Source organism: Salvelinus namaycush, chromosome 24 (genome assembly GCF_016432855.1).
Source record: "Salvelinus namaycush isolate Seneca chromosome 24, SaNama_1.0, whole genome shotgun sequence".
In the NCBI taxonomy this organism is placed as follows: Eukaryota; Metazoa; Chordata; class Actinopteri; order Salmoniformes; family Salmonidae; genus Salvelinus; species Salvelinus namaycush.
The window spans coordinates 7,300,486-7,315,067 of record NC_052330.1 but is presented as its reverse complement, the minus strand read 5'-3'; the positions used below and the strand labels follow the sequence as shown (position 1 = coordinate 7,315,067).

The 14,582-nt window shown below is 44.7% G+C and overlaps 1 protein-coding gene across 1 annotated transcript; it reads right to left on the bottom strand.

Moving 5' to 3' along the window:
* Positions 1-3,393: 3,393 nt before the first annotated feature.
* Positions 3,394-14,339, bottom strand: LOC120019645 (mitotic checkpoint serine/threonine-protein kinase BUB1-like). The gene is made up of 23 exons (XM_038963011.1): positions 14,122-14,339; positions 13,760-13,819; positions 13,213-13,551; positions 13,069-13,112; positions 12,909-12,988; positions 12,748-12,794; positions 12,450-12,634; positions 12,086-12,219; positions 11,410-11,978; positions 11,166-11,212; positions 10,947-11,066; positions 7,725-7,835; positions 7,425-7,509; positions 7,242-7,317; positions 6,941-7,109; positions 6,639-6,708; positions 5,600-6,471; positions 5,405-5,505; positions 5,133-5,294; positions 4,684-4,841; positions 4,362-4,539; positions 4,153-4,259; positions 3,394-3,977 (listed from the first exon to the last, which is right to left on the bottom strand). The coding sequence occupies exons 1-23, from the start codon at positions 14,142-14,144 to the stop codon at positions 3,782-3,784; spliced, it is 3,933 nt and encodes a 1,310-aa protein (XP_038818939.1). The 5' UTR covers positions 14,145-14,339; the 3' UTR covers positions 3,394-3,781.
* Positions 14,340-14,582: the final 243 nt, after the last annotated feature.

The following is a 14,582-nucleotide window of genomic DNA, read 5'->3' as shown; positions in this document are numbered from 1 at the left end:
TCATATTACTCCAGTGCTAGCTTCCCTACACTGGCTTCCTGTTAAGGCAAGGGCTGATTTCAAGGTTTTACTGTTAACCTATAAAGCGTTACATGGGCTTGCTCCTACCTATCTTTCCGAGTTGGTCCTGCCGTACATACCAATACGTACGCTACGGTCACAAGACGCAGGCCTCCTAATTGTCCCTAGAATTTCTAAGCAAACAGCGGGAGGCAGGGCTTTCTCCTATAGATCTCCATTTTTATGGAACAGTCTGCCTACCCATGTGAGAGACGCAGACTCGGTCTCAACCTTTAAGTCTTTACTGAAGACTTATCTCTTCAGTAGGTCATATGATTGAGTGTAGTCTGGCACAGGAGTGTGAAGGTGAACGGAAAGGCTCTGGAGCAACGAACCGCCCTTGCTGTCTCTGCCAGGCAGGTTCCCCTCTCTCCACTGGGATTCTCTGCCTCTAACCCTGTTACAGGGGCTGAGTCACTGGCTTGCTGGTGCTCTTTCATGCCGTCCCTAGGAGGGGTGCGTCACTTGAGTGGGTTGAGTTACTGACGTGATCTTCCTGTCTGGGTTGGCGCCCCCCCTTGGTTTGTGCTGTGGTGGAGACCTTTGTGGGCTATACTCGGCCTTGTCTCAGGATTGTAAGTTGGTGGTTGAGGATATCCCTCTAGTGGTGCGGGGGCTGTGCTTTGGCAAAGTGGGTGGGGTTATATCCTTCCTGTTTGGCCCTGCCCGGGGGTTTCTTCGGATGGGGCCACAGTGTCTCCTGACCGCTCCTGTCTCAGCCTCCAGTATTTATGCTGCAGTAGTTTATGTGTTGGGGGGCTAGGGTCAGTTGGTTATACCTGGAGTACTTCTCCTGTCTTATCCAGTGTCCTGTGTGAATTTAAGTATGCTCTCTCTAATTCTCTCGTTCTCTCTTTCTCTCTGAGAACCTGAGCCCTAGGACCATACGTCAGGACTACCGGGCATGCTGACACCTTGCTGTCCCCAGTCCGCCTGGCCTTGCTGCTATTCCAGTTTCAACTGTTCTGCCTGCGGTTACGAAACCCCTACCTGTCCCAGACCTGCTGTTTTCAACTCTTAATGATCGGCTATGAAAAGCCAACTGAGATTTATTCCTGATTTATTATTTGACCATGCTTGTCATTTATGAACATTTTGAAAATCTTGGCTCTCTCTAATTTTCTCCTTCTCTCTTTCTTTCTCTCGGAGGACCTGAGCCCTAGGACCATACGTCGGGACTACCGGCCGTGGTGACTCCTTGCTGTCCCCAGTCCGCCTGGCCTTGCTGCTATTCCAGTTTCAACTGTTCTGCCTGCGGTTATGGAACCCCTACCTGTCCCAGACCTGCTGTTTTCAACTCTTAATGATCGGCTATGAAAAGCCAACTGAGATTTATTCCTGATTATTATTTGACCATGCTTGTCATTTATGAACATTTTTGAACATCTTGGCATAGTTCTGTTATAATCTCCACCCGGCACAGCCAGAAGAGGACTGGCCACCCCTCATAGCCTGGTTCCTCTCTAGGTTTCTTCCTAGGTTTTGGCCTTTCTAGGGAGTTTTTCCTAGCCACCGTGCTTCTACACCTGCATTACTAGCTGTTTGGGGTTTTAGGCTGGGTTTCTGTACAGCACTTCGAGATATTAGCTGATGTACGAAGGGCTATATAAAATAAAATTGATTGATTGATTGATTGGTTTAACCTGCTTCATTTATTTTGATCTGTTATGTTCTCTCAGTCTAGATCATGGAAATATAATTTACTCATTAGAATGCATTCTAGCTGTGTTTAGGATGAAAACCATTATCTGATTGCTTTATTCTGCTGGTGCATTAACCCATCTATAATCATGACACAGCTAGATCCAGATAGGATGCATGTATGGAAACAATCACTAATAATTGCCTTGCCTTCATTTACCTTCTACTGTAGTCTCAGGAAAATGACTGGTAAATGGCCTGTGAAATACTCGGTTTACTGTACACACACACATATGCTGTGTATTAGTATTTAGCTAGATATCAAATACCGGATTTAAAATGACACACTAAATCTATAGCACGTTGCTTAGCTTTATGAACAAGCGCGACGCCTAGTGACATCATCCTGCATTAAAATTGGATTTAGAGGTCTGTGCTGGACACATTTCTTCATTACACCGCATCTTTTCATACGACATCCGCAATCGCAAAAACGGGTCCCAAAGCCAACCACTGTTCCGCAATGTTATTATACGCGTATGTGACGCAGCTCACTTTCTAGCCATGGTCCCAGCAATTGTGCGCCCTATAAGCAATATTAAAATGCGCAACAATAACTTAAATAGGTTAAATGACCAGATTCTCACGTGGCCCATTATATTAGACCATGGGTATTACTGGGCTATATTAGCCAATATACTAGATGTAGTTTGACGAGAGCAGAGTTGGAGAGACACTCACTTCATTTTGAGCTATTTTTATAGCCTACCTTTTAGGTGGGAAGATTTTAAGACGGAGAAATATAGGTGATCATTATGTATTTATAGGAAACGTAGTAAGCTACAGCCTAATCATATTTGGGAAGAACATTTCCTTGAAAATATAACTGTCCCGTTCTAGCCTACTCTAATTGAGACCACAGGCGCACCTGATCTCACACGTATGGCTACGGAATTTGAAGCAAGAATGATGAAAGCGGACACATGCACTTTCTCTTGCGCTAAATAGTGCATATAGGATATAGCCTACCTTTTAGGAGGACGACTTGCAGGCAGACGAATGGGTAATCAAAAGTTAATTAAAAGACGCAATGCTCGCTCGTAGCTGGCGCTCGCGTTTTCAATGTTGATCATGTTTTTTTGATTGCACTTGGGTCACGTTGGTTGAGCGCCCTCCACTTTTTTCCATTATCAATATATATTTTACAGACTCTGTAGTAAACTATAGTGTAATCCAGTGGATGCTGCTGTGGGGATGACGGTTCATAATAATGGCTGGAACTGAGCTAATGGAATGGCATCAAACACATGTGTTTGGGGTATTTGATACCATTCCACTGATTCTGCTCTAGTCATTACCACGAGCCTGTTCTCCCCAATTAAGGTGTCACCAACCTCCTGTGGTGTAATCATTTTAAAAGTTACATTCCTTGAAAATAGAACTGCCACTTCATTCTCTGCCCAGGCATAGGCAGCCCACTGTTTCAATGTAATACAATAGGTAGGCCAACTCGTAAAGCAGAAAGACAACCATATCCAAATAATCTACAGGACAATACAAATGTTTTAATCCCAATGTAGTCTGACTGCACGTGCTCACCCGGAAGCATCAGAAATGCGGACCGCACCCCAATGATCTCTGTTGGGACCCAACTGAAAGCCAGAGTCCATGACCATGACTACACTTGGCAGACTGAAAAGGTTTTTAATTATTTACAAATGAAAATACACCATAACATCTCCAACATCAATCTCCCTATTTATGTCATTTACAAAATGGACAAAAATATATAAAAAATGCATAAAAAGGTTATTCAAGGTAGCCAATTCAAGACCCAATTCAAGGTAAATCTTTTGTATTTACAAATGGAGTAGAGACGAGACATGGCAGTAATACCCATCATCCAGGGTTGTGTACATTAGGCTCGTGTTGACAACGTTTTGTTACGAAACACAAAAACAAGTGTTTCTTAGTGGACAAGTTCACACAGCATCTCCTTGTTCCACTCAGTTTCAGACCACTTTCTTTCATTCTATACCTACTGAACAGCACCCAGGAGTATCAAGGTTCTCAGGGAGTTCTATCTCCGTGCCGACCGGCTTTCTAACAGCTGGATGACCAGGCGGGTCTTCAGCGACGGCAGCTTGTTGCTGTAGTTCTGTTGGAGCACGGTGCTCAGTCTACTGCGCAGGCTTCGCAGGCATGGCAGGGAGTCGCAGTCAGGCACATTCAGCAGAGTGTGGAAGAACTCTGTCCACAGATCACTGTGGGGATTTCTGGAGAAGAGAGAGGGAAGGAGAAAGTAGTGTGAATTTGAACTATGCTAGAAATATTTTGGGTCAAAAAGGGGAGATGTTTTCAAAACACAAACAAAAATATTCAAGCGATTACTTGGAGCAACAAAAAGTAGTGAAACCATAAAAGCCATTAGCACTCCTACTCAAGGGTTACCTTCTAAATACTGCATTTGTCTTCCACACACCACCCTCCTGTGTTACTTGCATGTATGTTCCAAAAATCATGCAGTACACCGTTCCAGCTATTCCAAAGTAGTCGGTCTAAAACACAAAGAAACGTAGTTAATATTCTCAACAGGTCGTATCGGACATCCACCCATATCACTACAGGACACGCACTTGACACCGACAGACACACTTTACCTGGTAGTTCCATGGTCTCCCACTCTTCATCTCTGTACACTGGAAGCCTGAGGTCATACACTTGGCAGTGAACGAAGTGCCCTCTGGGAACAGAGTCATGTCAATGCTCTGACCCAGGTCAATCAGGGCAAGGCCATGATCCAGGTTATCTGGGTCAAAGGACTTGTTCTCCAGGAACCTAAAACACAACAGACAATTAGCACAGTGAAGAGCCACTGGTAATCCCTGGTAGAGTACCGCATCCACCCGTTACTAGAAATGACTACAGGGAAAACAAAAACACATCAGAGAGACATAACCACCAGTAAGGAGCCATCCCTACCTATCTCCCAGCAGGAAGTTGTCTGGTTTGATGTCAGCGTGAACGACGTGGATTCTGTGCAGCTGTTCCACCATGTGCAGCATGCAGACAGTGAAGTAAATCACCAGAGGCTGGGGCATCACCTTGTCAGTCAGGTTTTTGTACAGGTTCACAGCGTTCTGGAGGGGAGTAATAAACATGTTTAACTCCATTTAGTGCTCCGGTGTGGCGTCTTTGGGTGCATCCCAATCTCCTTTCTCTTTTAGTGTAAACTTGTTCATTACTTCCCACATATCTAAAAGCATTGGATTGGTAGAGACATGGGCTACTGGGAGTTTCCATCATATTTTTAATACCAGTCATTTCCTTTCAAATCAGTGAAGGGAAGTGAACAAGTGCACACAGACGTAGCCCTGACGTTCAATTGTTTGAGAAAATATGGTGGGTGATGAAGAGCGGTTACTACCCACCAATAGGGTGCCACAGTTGTGGAGCTCGCCCAATAGCACGCTGCCATTCTGAAAGAAGTGGGCAGAGTGGATGTTGCTGAAGAGGTGGCGCACGCTGGGCTGCAGCCGGGCATTCAGCTGAGTGTTGATGTAAAACTCCCATGGATTGGCTGGTTTCTGCACCTACATGTACAGATCAAGATACATACAAGAACTGACAATCAAGCATTCAATAGGAGTGCATGAATTGTGAGGATACGGTCACTATAAAGCCATCATGTTATCATTCCTACCTTTAAAATCATCTTCTCTGAGGTTGTCAGGTCAGTTGCCTGGTAGACCGTGGCAAAGGCACCCTGTCCGAGGACGCAGTCAACCCGTAAGGAGCCTTCACCTGTGGATGACCATCAAAGCGATTTTTAGATTTTAAAAAAATAGGGTGAATTCTTTTTAAGTCACTGCCAGTAAACACACCAAGACTTTCTTACCCATCTTGATGGTCATCTTGGGTGCCACGCTGGGGACTTTGCACTGCCAGGTGATGAAGTTTGGCTGGGAGGTGAGTGGCATGGGCAGTTTGGAGAGCAGGGAGGAGATCAGCTCATCGTCCCAGGGGTCAGAGAACAGCTCTGACCCTTGGTCTTGGCTCATAGGAATATCCATGCCGTACCTCACCTCTGGAGCTGGACTCATAGGAATATCCATTCTGAACTTTGATGACGGATGGACTGGACTCATGGTAACATCCAAGCCAAACTTTGATGGTTCTGGACTCATAGGGATGTCCATGGTCTTCAGAGGGAAGCCATCTGTTCTCTGACCCTGACAGGGACTCATGAAGGCATCCAAGTCCAGGTCGAGTTCAACCCCAACCTCTGGGCTTTTTACCACTAACCAGTCTGGCTTGGGTGCACACTCTGGGCTCATTGGGATATCAAAAGCAGGTGTTGGGGCTTTCTCTGGACTAGTTGAAACATCAAAGTTGGATTTGAAGGCATCAATCTGGCTCTTTGAAAGGGATGCCTCTTCCACAGGTGCACGCTGTGAGAGAGGACAGGCTGGCTTTAAAGACTGCTCTGGGCTCACATAGACATCCCAGTCTGGTTTAGAGGCCTTGGGAGGAGGGCTTTTGGCCCCTGCCCCCTCAGTATGAGCCAGGGGGGCAGTCTGGTCTCTGAAGGACAGTGCGGCCGGGGCATGATGCTGCACCTCAGTCATGGAGCAGGCAGCCAGGCTTCGCTGGGCCAGGGCTAGCCCTTCACCCACGATGGTGCCCTGCTCAGCAAAGCCCTGCGCTCTCATAGAGCACTCAGTGCCGGTCTCAGATATCCCATCAGGTGGGCTCTGCTCTATGATAGGGCTGAGGGAGGGAAACAAACTCATTATCTCCACCATGGAGGCAACTACATGCATTTGACCCAAACACTTGACTACACTTCAAAAACATTGACCAACGAGCATTCGAGTGAAAATGTACAGTACACTGCAGTTACTGGTAGTCTACAATATCAGGTTACCAGTAAGTACCTGAGTTTAGTGGGCTGTCGCAGGAAAGGGCCCTCTTCTGGACCACTAAAGCTTCTGGGGTGATCATTTTCTAGAGGGAGGAGAAAAGAAAAAAAAGTCAGACAAAAAAGGTCAAGTACTTGCTTTAGACCACATTGTTGTTCTGAACTACAGACACCGTTTACCAGGTGAGGGCATTTGATTTCTGAACAGCTCATGGTTGCATCCCAAATGGCACCCTATTCCCTATGTCGTGCATTACTTTTGACCAGAGCCCTATGGTGGCAATTGGGATGCATGCATGAGCTCAGATAGAGGGCTACCTTGGTCCTGCTCAAAGTTCCAGGAGGAAGGAGCTTTGTTTTGGAAGGGGGTGGAGACCAGGTGGGCCGACAGGGAAAAGTCTCTGGTGCTGTTGGGGCAGGTGGCCAGGGAGTTGTAGCGTGCTCCCCACATAGTGCTTTCATCTGGTATCAATTCCGAAGGAGATTCCTGAGCAAACACACACACACGAAACGATAAAGGTTTGCATTGTGTACACAACTTAACATAACCCAACCATATTCTTTCATTGAGTCCTTGCTAAATGAAGATGAGTACGTCACCATGTAATTTTGCACTTACATCTTGTTTCTCTCTTTTTGATACAGCGATTTCTGCTAGGGCCCTTGGTGGCTTAGCCTTGTCCACCATAGTAGCACTAAATGGAGCAGGAAAAGCACCATAAAGCAGTGTTCATAAATTTACTTTGAGAATTAAAGAGATAGCAAAGAAAATGGGATGCAGGAGAAGAACCGCATGCTTCACCTGCAGTTCCCCTTGTTTTCGTTCTCATCCTGAAAGATTGCGAAAGGCACTGCATTGGGGGGCTTGCTGAACAAAGAGGTGCTTCCTTTAAATAATAATTTAAAAAAGAGAAAAAAAGACATTTAACCACAATGTAAAATCAAAAAGGGTGACCTGCCATTATGCATCTTTTATTGATTGTTGTTTTCTTTTACCTCTCATTTTACTGTGAAGTGTTTTGCAATTGTAAATACACTTCTGATTTGACCTACAGACAAACAAAAAGTTGAGAAGTTACAATCGAAGGGGGAATTGAATTACCCATTCTGTGGTAGACAGCATCAAAGCTCTTCTCAGCCTGATGCATTGACATGCTGGGGAACTGTTCCTCCTGCATGAGGGTTGGAGCCTGGAACATGTCCATGATCGCATCTGGAGGGGAAGGTAAAGAGAGGTGAGATACTAAAAAGGACCATATAATTAGGAATTAGAATTCTAGAATGGACATGAACCTTCTAATGGATGGGATGATAAAGGTCAGCCATTTTGGTCAGGGAATTGGTAAACCATGGTTTGCCAGTGCTGTGATAAGATCGTGTAAAATAATGAATTTGAATCATTTATCTGCACTGCATGTTTGTTAGCTACTGTAGCTAGCCAGCTAGTTTTACAGGAATAATTCCATAAATTTTTCTAATTAACTGCCAACATTCCATTCAAACAATATAGTCAATTCACAGCCATTATCCATATACTGGCTGAAATCAGTTGACGATAGGATTGGACATGTTGTAAATGCAACGACTACTGATATTCTATCATATAATAGCACACAGCTTTCCAAGAAAAGCAAATCTGATATATTTATGGTCTGTTTCCATATATTTTAGAGGCTATTTATACAGAAAATGTGTATAAAACCTGTATAAACTATGTATAATTATATGACAATATTAGGTTGACAATTCCATTACACAATTTCTGATATATAGTGCATTCGGAAAGTATTCAGACCCCTTGACTTTTTCCACATTTTGTGACGTTACAGCCTTATTCTAAAATTGATGAAATAGTTATTTCCCCTCATCAATCTACACACAATAGCCCATACTGACAAAGCAAAAACTGTTTTTTAGAAATGTAATAAAATACTGAAATTTTACATTTGCATAAGTATTCAGACCCTTTACACAGTACTTTGTAAAAGCACCGTTGGCCGCGATTACAGCCTCGAGTCTTCTTGGGTATGACGCTACAAGCTTGGCACACCTTCATATGGGGAGATTCTCCCATTCTTCTCTGCAGATCCTGTCAAGCTCTGTCAGGTTGGATGGGGAGCATCGCTGCACAGCTATTTTCAGGTCTCTCCAGACATGTTCAATCGGGTTCAAGTCCGGGCTCTGGCAGGGCCACTCAAGGACATTCAGAGACTTGTCTCCAAGCCACTCCTGTGTTGTCTTGGCTGTGTGCTTAGGGTCGTTGTCCTGTTGGAAGGTGAACCTTAACCTGCTCCAGAGCGTTCAGGCTGAGGTGTTCATCAAGAATCTCTTTGTGGGGCCTCCCGAGTGGCGCAGTGGTCCAAGGCACTGCATCGCAGTGCTAGCTGTGCCACTAGAGATTCTGGGTTCGAGTCCAGGCTCTGTCGCAGCCGGCCGCGACTGGGAGGCCCATGGGGCGGCGCATAATTGGCCCAGCATCGTCCAGGTTAGGGGAGGGTTTGGCCGTCAGGGATATCCTTGTCTCATCGCGCACTAGCGACTCATGTGGCGAGTCGGGCGCAGTGCACGCTGACATGGTCACCAGGTGTACGGTGTTTCCTCCGACACATTGGTGCGGCTGGCTTCCGGGTTGTCAAGAAGCAGTGCGGCTAGGTTGGGTTTCGGAGGAGGCATGGCTCTCGACCTTCGCCTCTCCCGAGTCCGTACGGGAGTTGCAGCGATGAGACAAGACTGTAACTACTACCAATTGGATACCACAAAATTGGGGCGAAAAAAGGGGTGAAAAATACACACAAAAATAGAAAAGAATCTCTTTGTACTTTGCTCCGTTCATCTTTCCCTAGATCCTCAGTAGTCTCCCAGTCCCTGCCGCTGAAAAACATCCCCACAGCATGTTGCTGCCACCACTATGCTTCACCATAGGGATGGTGCCAGGTTTCCCCCAGACATGATGCTTTGCATTCAGGCCAAAGAGTTCACTCTTAGTTTCATCAGACCAGAACATCTTGTCTCTCATGGTCAGAGTCCTTTAGGTGCCTTTTGGTATACTCCAAGCAGGCTGTCATGTGCCTTTTATGGAGGAGTGGCTTCTGTCTGGCCACTCTACCATAAAGGCCTGATTGGTGGAGTGCTGCAGTGATGGTTGTCCTTCTGGAATGTTCTTCCATCTCCACAGAGGAACTCTGGAGCTCTTTCAGAGTGACCATCAGGTTCTTAGTCACCTCACAGATCAACGCCCTTCTCTCCCGTTTGCTCAGTTTGGCCCGGGCGACCAGCTCTGGGAAGAGTATTGGTGGTTCCCCCCAATTTTGTGGTATCCAATTGGTAGTAGTTACAGTCTTGTCTCATTGCTGCAACTCCCGTACGGACTCGGGAGAGGCGAAGGTCGAGAGCCATGCATTCTTGGGGACCTTCAATGCTGCAGAATGTTTTTGGTACTCTTCCCCAGATCTGTGCCTCGACAATCCTGTCTTGGAGCTCTACAGACAATTCCTTCAACCTCATGGCTTGGTTTTTGCTCTGACATGCACAGTCAACTGTGGGACCTTACATAGACAGGTGTGTGCCTTTCCAAATCATGTCCAATCAATTGAATTTACCACAGTTGGACTCCAACCAAGTTGTAGAAACATCTCAAGAATGATCAATGGAAACAGGATGCACTTGAGCTCAATTTCAAGTCTCATAACAAAGTGTCTGAGTACTTATGTAAATAAGGTACTTCTGTTTTTAATTTGTAATACATTTGCTAAAATTTCTAAAAACCTGTTTTCACTTTGTCATTATGGGGTATTGTGCGTAGATTGACGAGGGGAAGAAATTATTTCATCCATTTTAGAATAAGGCTGTAAAGTAACAAAATGTGGAAAAATGGAAGAGGTCTAAATACTTTCTAAAAGCACTGCATCACATACCTTACTTTTATTTTCCTGCATAAGAAAAATCAGGATTATCACCGTACTGCCATTCATTCCTCCCTGACCAATATGGCTGCCATTTTCACCCCATTCTGGAACTTTTATTCAGGTTCATGACATAGCCCCTCTAGTAACTTAATAGGATCTCTCTATGCTAAATCTCCATTGGTTGTACTGCCTTTACCATACACATGTATGGTAATACATTTGAATTATCTCCACCAAAAAAGGGATTGACTGTAGCAGATAGCACAACGGAAGTGATTGATTTGAGCACCAATTGTTTTTCTGCCTTTGAATTTAAATCACCAATATCTGAACACAACACACTATGATTGATTGACCAATACATGTATGAAGAAATGCCTTCATTTCAGTAAATGAAAATAGTTGAGTACCCCACTCACCAAGTGCCTCCCGTGTGTTGACTGTTGGGGATGGGAGAACCCTGGACGGGGTGGCTTGCACCAATCCCAGAGAAGTGTTAGGAGTGATATGGGACAGGTTCCCAGTCCCTCCCTGTGATACTGACAGAGAGAGTGAGGGACGGTGTAATTAAACCTTTTAATTCACATACGGAAACTAATTAGGGGAATAAAGAGCCCAGATTATGATATTTTACTTACCATCTAATTTCACCTCCGACTCAGTACCTTCACTGACAGACACCTCACTGGAAAAACAAAGGGAAATGATTAGCTTCGACGATAAAAGGCTAAATAATTTAAAACAAATTCATTATCTACATCTCTGAGGTGTCTCGCCCTGCCAGAGCTAAATAGGCTAGAGACACATAATAAATTCTGGTTGTGAATAATGACATCTGAAACCAGGACTAATCTTTAGACATGATGACTCATTATCACTTACTGGGAATCTCTGCCATTGTGCTGCTGGAAGCTGCTGCTGAGGTAGTTCACTAAGCCACCGAGTTGGGACTGGGAGCGAACATCCTGGAGAGGATCTGCCCCATGCTGCAACTCAGATTCATAGGCTGCTGGCTTCTTTGGGGCCGATCCAAATGACAATCTAATAGGCTTAGGGTTTTGTCTTGGTTGGGGTTGAACCAGAGAGGCCTGTAGAGAATATGCCTGGGGAGCAACTGCAGATGGTTTTGGTGCTTCTGTACATTGACGCAAGTGACCCATTGGTGCTTTTGGCAGGTGAAAGGAGCAGCTATGGGAGGTGTTTTCCTCTTCCACCTGTCCAGATGGGGGAGAGGACATCTGTGAGAGCAGGGTGTCTGTGATGGGAACCCTGAGATGGACGCGCTGAGTGTGGGCCGCAGGTTCCTTCACTGTGCCTTTTCTGGGGTCCTGTCCACTGTTCAGTCTCAAGCCTGGAGTAGGTTTGATTCCGAGGTTGTTTGAGAGTGGAGGGTGCCTAAAGGACTGTTGTAGGAACCCAGGATTCAGTCCTGTTGCAGGTGTGCAGGATGCCTGAAAACAGAAGTGCATGCCACATTTAAAAAAAGGGTCATACAAATTCTATGGGAACCACGACAATAGAAACAACTGAAGTTAAGGAGCCATGTGGATTCTCTTACCTGCACTTGTGGAGCAATGGCTGAGCTTCCCTGGACTGTAGAGCTCACACCGAGGTTACTCTCCAGCTCCTCCAGCAGTTGGTTCATCCTTATCACTTCCTCCTCCTGCTCTCTAGCCAACCTCTGACGTTCCTCTGGTAATATAACACAAACAAACATTGGTCAAAGCTCACAGTTGGCACTGTGGTAGTGAGGCACACACTCAGCTGTTGGTGCATTTGATTTAGATAACGGGTGTCTGTAAAGGATGTCATGTGGCCAGTTCATATTGATGTCTGACTCCACGATAAAATACAGCCTTGCATTTCTACTGTTAGAGGAGTGGGATGCAACAGCGCTGCGTTAGAAAGTCATATGATCCTACCAAACTCTCTCTGCTTCTCCACTTGCTTGCATCTCACAAAGTATCGTCTGGCTCGGACCTCCTCGAAGCAAAGTTCAGACCCTTCGCAGATGAGGTCTTCAGTATGGTACATCGACACTGTTTGCAAGTTTACAGCCGGGCCTAGATTGGGTTTATTTACCACCACATTTTCAGACCGGGAGATTCTGCGGGAGAGTCGTCTCATTAGAGGGAATATACAATGTAACTTTTCAACAAACAAAAAATATATACACACACGCACACTAAAACGTTTTGTTATTACGCTATAAAGACTTACATGCGAACTGTTCTGTCGGCAGGGAATTGGGACAGACCTTCGGGGTCCTGTGGCAGAAACATTTATATTTCTCTGTTGATCACTTTCTATGAACAAACATGAGAAATGATTCTGAAGCCATTTATAAACATTTTGAAGACAAAAAAAATGTGGTAACTCACCTTGTACTGTGGGCCAGGCTCTCTGTGGGATTGCAGCTGATTTACCAAGTGAGAAGTCTGAAGAGGATTCCGTACACCTTCTGTTTTCATAAACAAATTCAGGTTAGATTGTGGATACGTTAGTCAAAGAACCAGTCCACAAGGAAGAAAACAGTCTCACCTGATGCCCCTGTCCCACCTCTAGAAGTGCTGGTTTGGAACCTCCTGTGAATACATTTAGATGTATCAACAATAAACACAACATGGAAAGGCTAAAACTTTCAGTCAATAGAGTCCTTAATTTTGACATGTAATTCAAACTAACCTGTATTGCTGAAGGACAGTGTCAACTGGCTCAGCTTGGTTCTCCATGGCTCTCTGGTAGACGGCGTCAGCCTGTTGAAGCAGGCCCTGCTGCTCAAACTGTTGAGCCCACGCCACATAAAGGACTGCAGCTCTGGTGCCAATACCCTTACTGTATATGTGACTGTACAGTTTGATGGGCTCATCATAATAACTTGCACATTTGATGCAGTAGTTTACGTATCGGATGTCATTGGAGTAGCGCTCCTCTTGGAGAAATCTTTGTACTAGACGATCTAGCACAAGAGACATCCCCTTGGCGTCTTCAGCAGGTAATCTCTTCTCTAGATATTCAATAAATCTGAAATAATGTAAAAGTATGGTAAAGATAGTTACACATCAATAAATATTCACACACAAAAAAAAGTTGTTACTCACAAACCAGGTGAGATTTGCATGCAAAAATATCCCATCAATGACAGATGCATAACCCTTAATGGTTTACTTTTGTTGGTGGCCCCCTCTATGAAGATAATAATGGAATAAAACGCATGCACAAGTTACAGTACCTGTCCCATGGATCTAGGGGGTCGTCTCCAGTATAGTTGCTCAAACTTTCCTCAAAGCTCCTGTAAAGCCAATTACTTTGATTAAAAACTCAACCGCAGTTTGAACCCCTTTCTCTTCTGCTTAACTGTTACTGTAGCTAGCTAACTTCTAGCATGGATGACAATACGTTTATGTCAATCAAAACAAAGTATTACTGTAAATTGTATCAGCAAAGAAACTCTAGTATCAAATCTTGTATTATTCACCAAGCAGCAAAATAGGAAATAGTTACTTAACATTAGTTGGCTAGCTACTGTTAGCTAGCAAGGAATCAGGATTAACGTTAGCTGGGTGTGGAAGCTAGCTAAGATACCGAACTTACTGTAAATGTGAACCAACATTCATGGTGTGGACTGAACAGCAGACTGGCGGTTCCCACTCCAAATTCCAACAACACAAATATGAGCAATTACACGCAAATCTAAGTTACATTAATTCAGTAACTAAATACCAAGTATTGCATTCGCGTCGCTAGCAAAGACACTGGTGGCTTATTCTATCTGTGTCGCTAGCATGGCTGGTGTCACAGAGTACTGTGAAACTGTCTTTGCCATTGAGCTATAATAAGAACGGACTTTGCTGGTAGGGTATTTCAAATTCCGCGCCTAGCTGATACGTCAAAAATCAGCATCATAAATGAATGCATCCAATCAGCGCCTTTGGAGCGAGAAAAACGCGATTTCATTGGCTGGATGAAAAAAAAGATATTCACCTACGTGAAACTTTCGCTAATGCCTGAATCTGCCATTTTGAATCGTTTGATGAATTCGATTATAAATATGT

Coding starts and splice junctions, on each gene's coding strand:
- LOC120019645 (XM_038963011.1), bottom strand. CDS start 14,144: ATGAATGTTGGTTCACATTTACA. Junction 11,213..11,409: donor CACAATGGCAGAGATTCCCA/GTAAGTGATAAT, acceptor TTGTTTTTCCAG/TGAGGTGTCTGTCAGTGAAG. Junction 4,260..4,361: donor GGAGACCATGGAACTACCAG/GTAAAGTGTGTC, acceptor TTTGTGTTTTAG/ACCGACTACTTTGGAATAGC.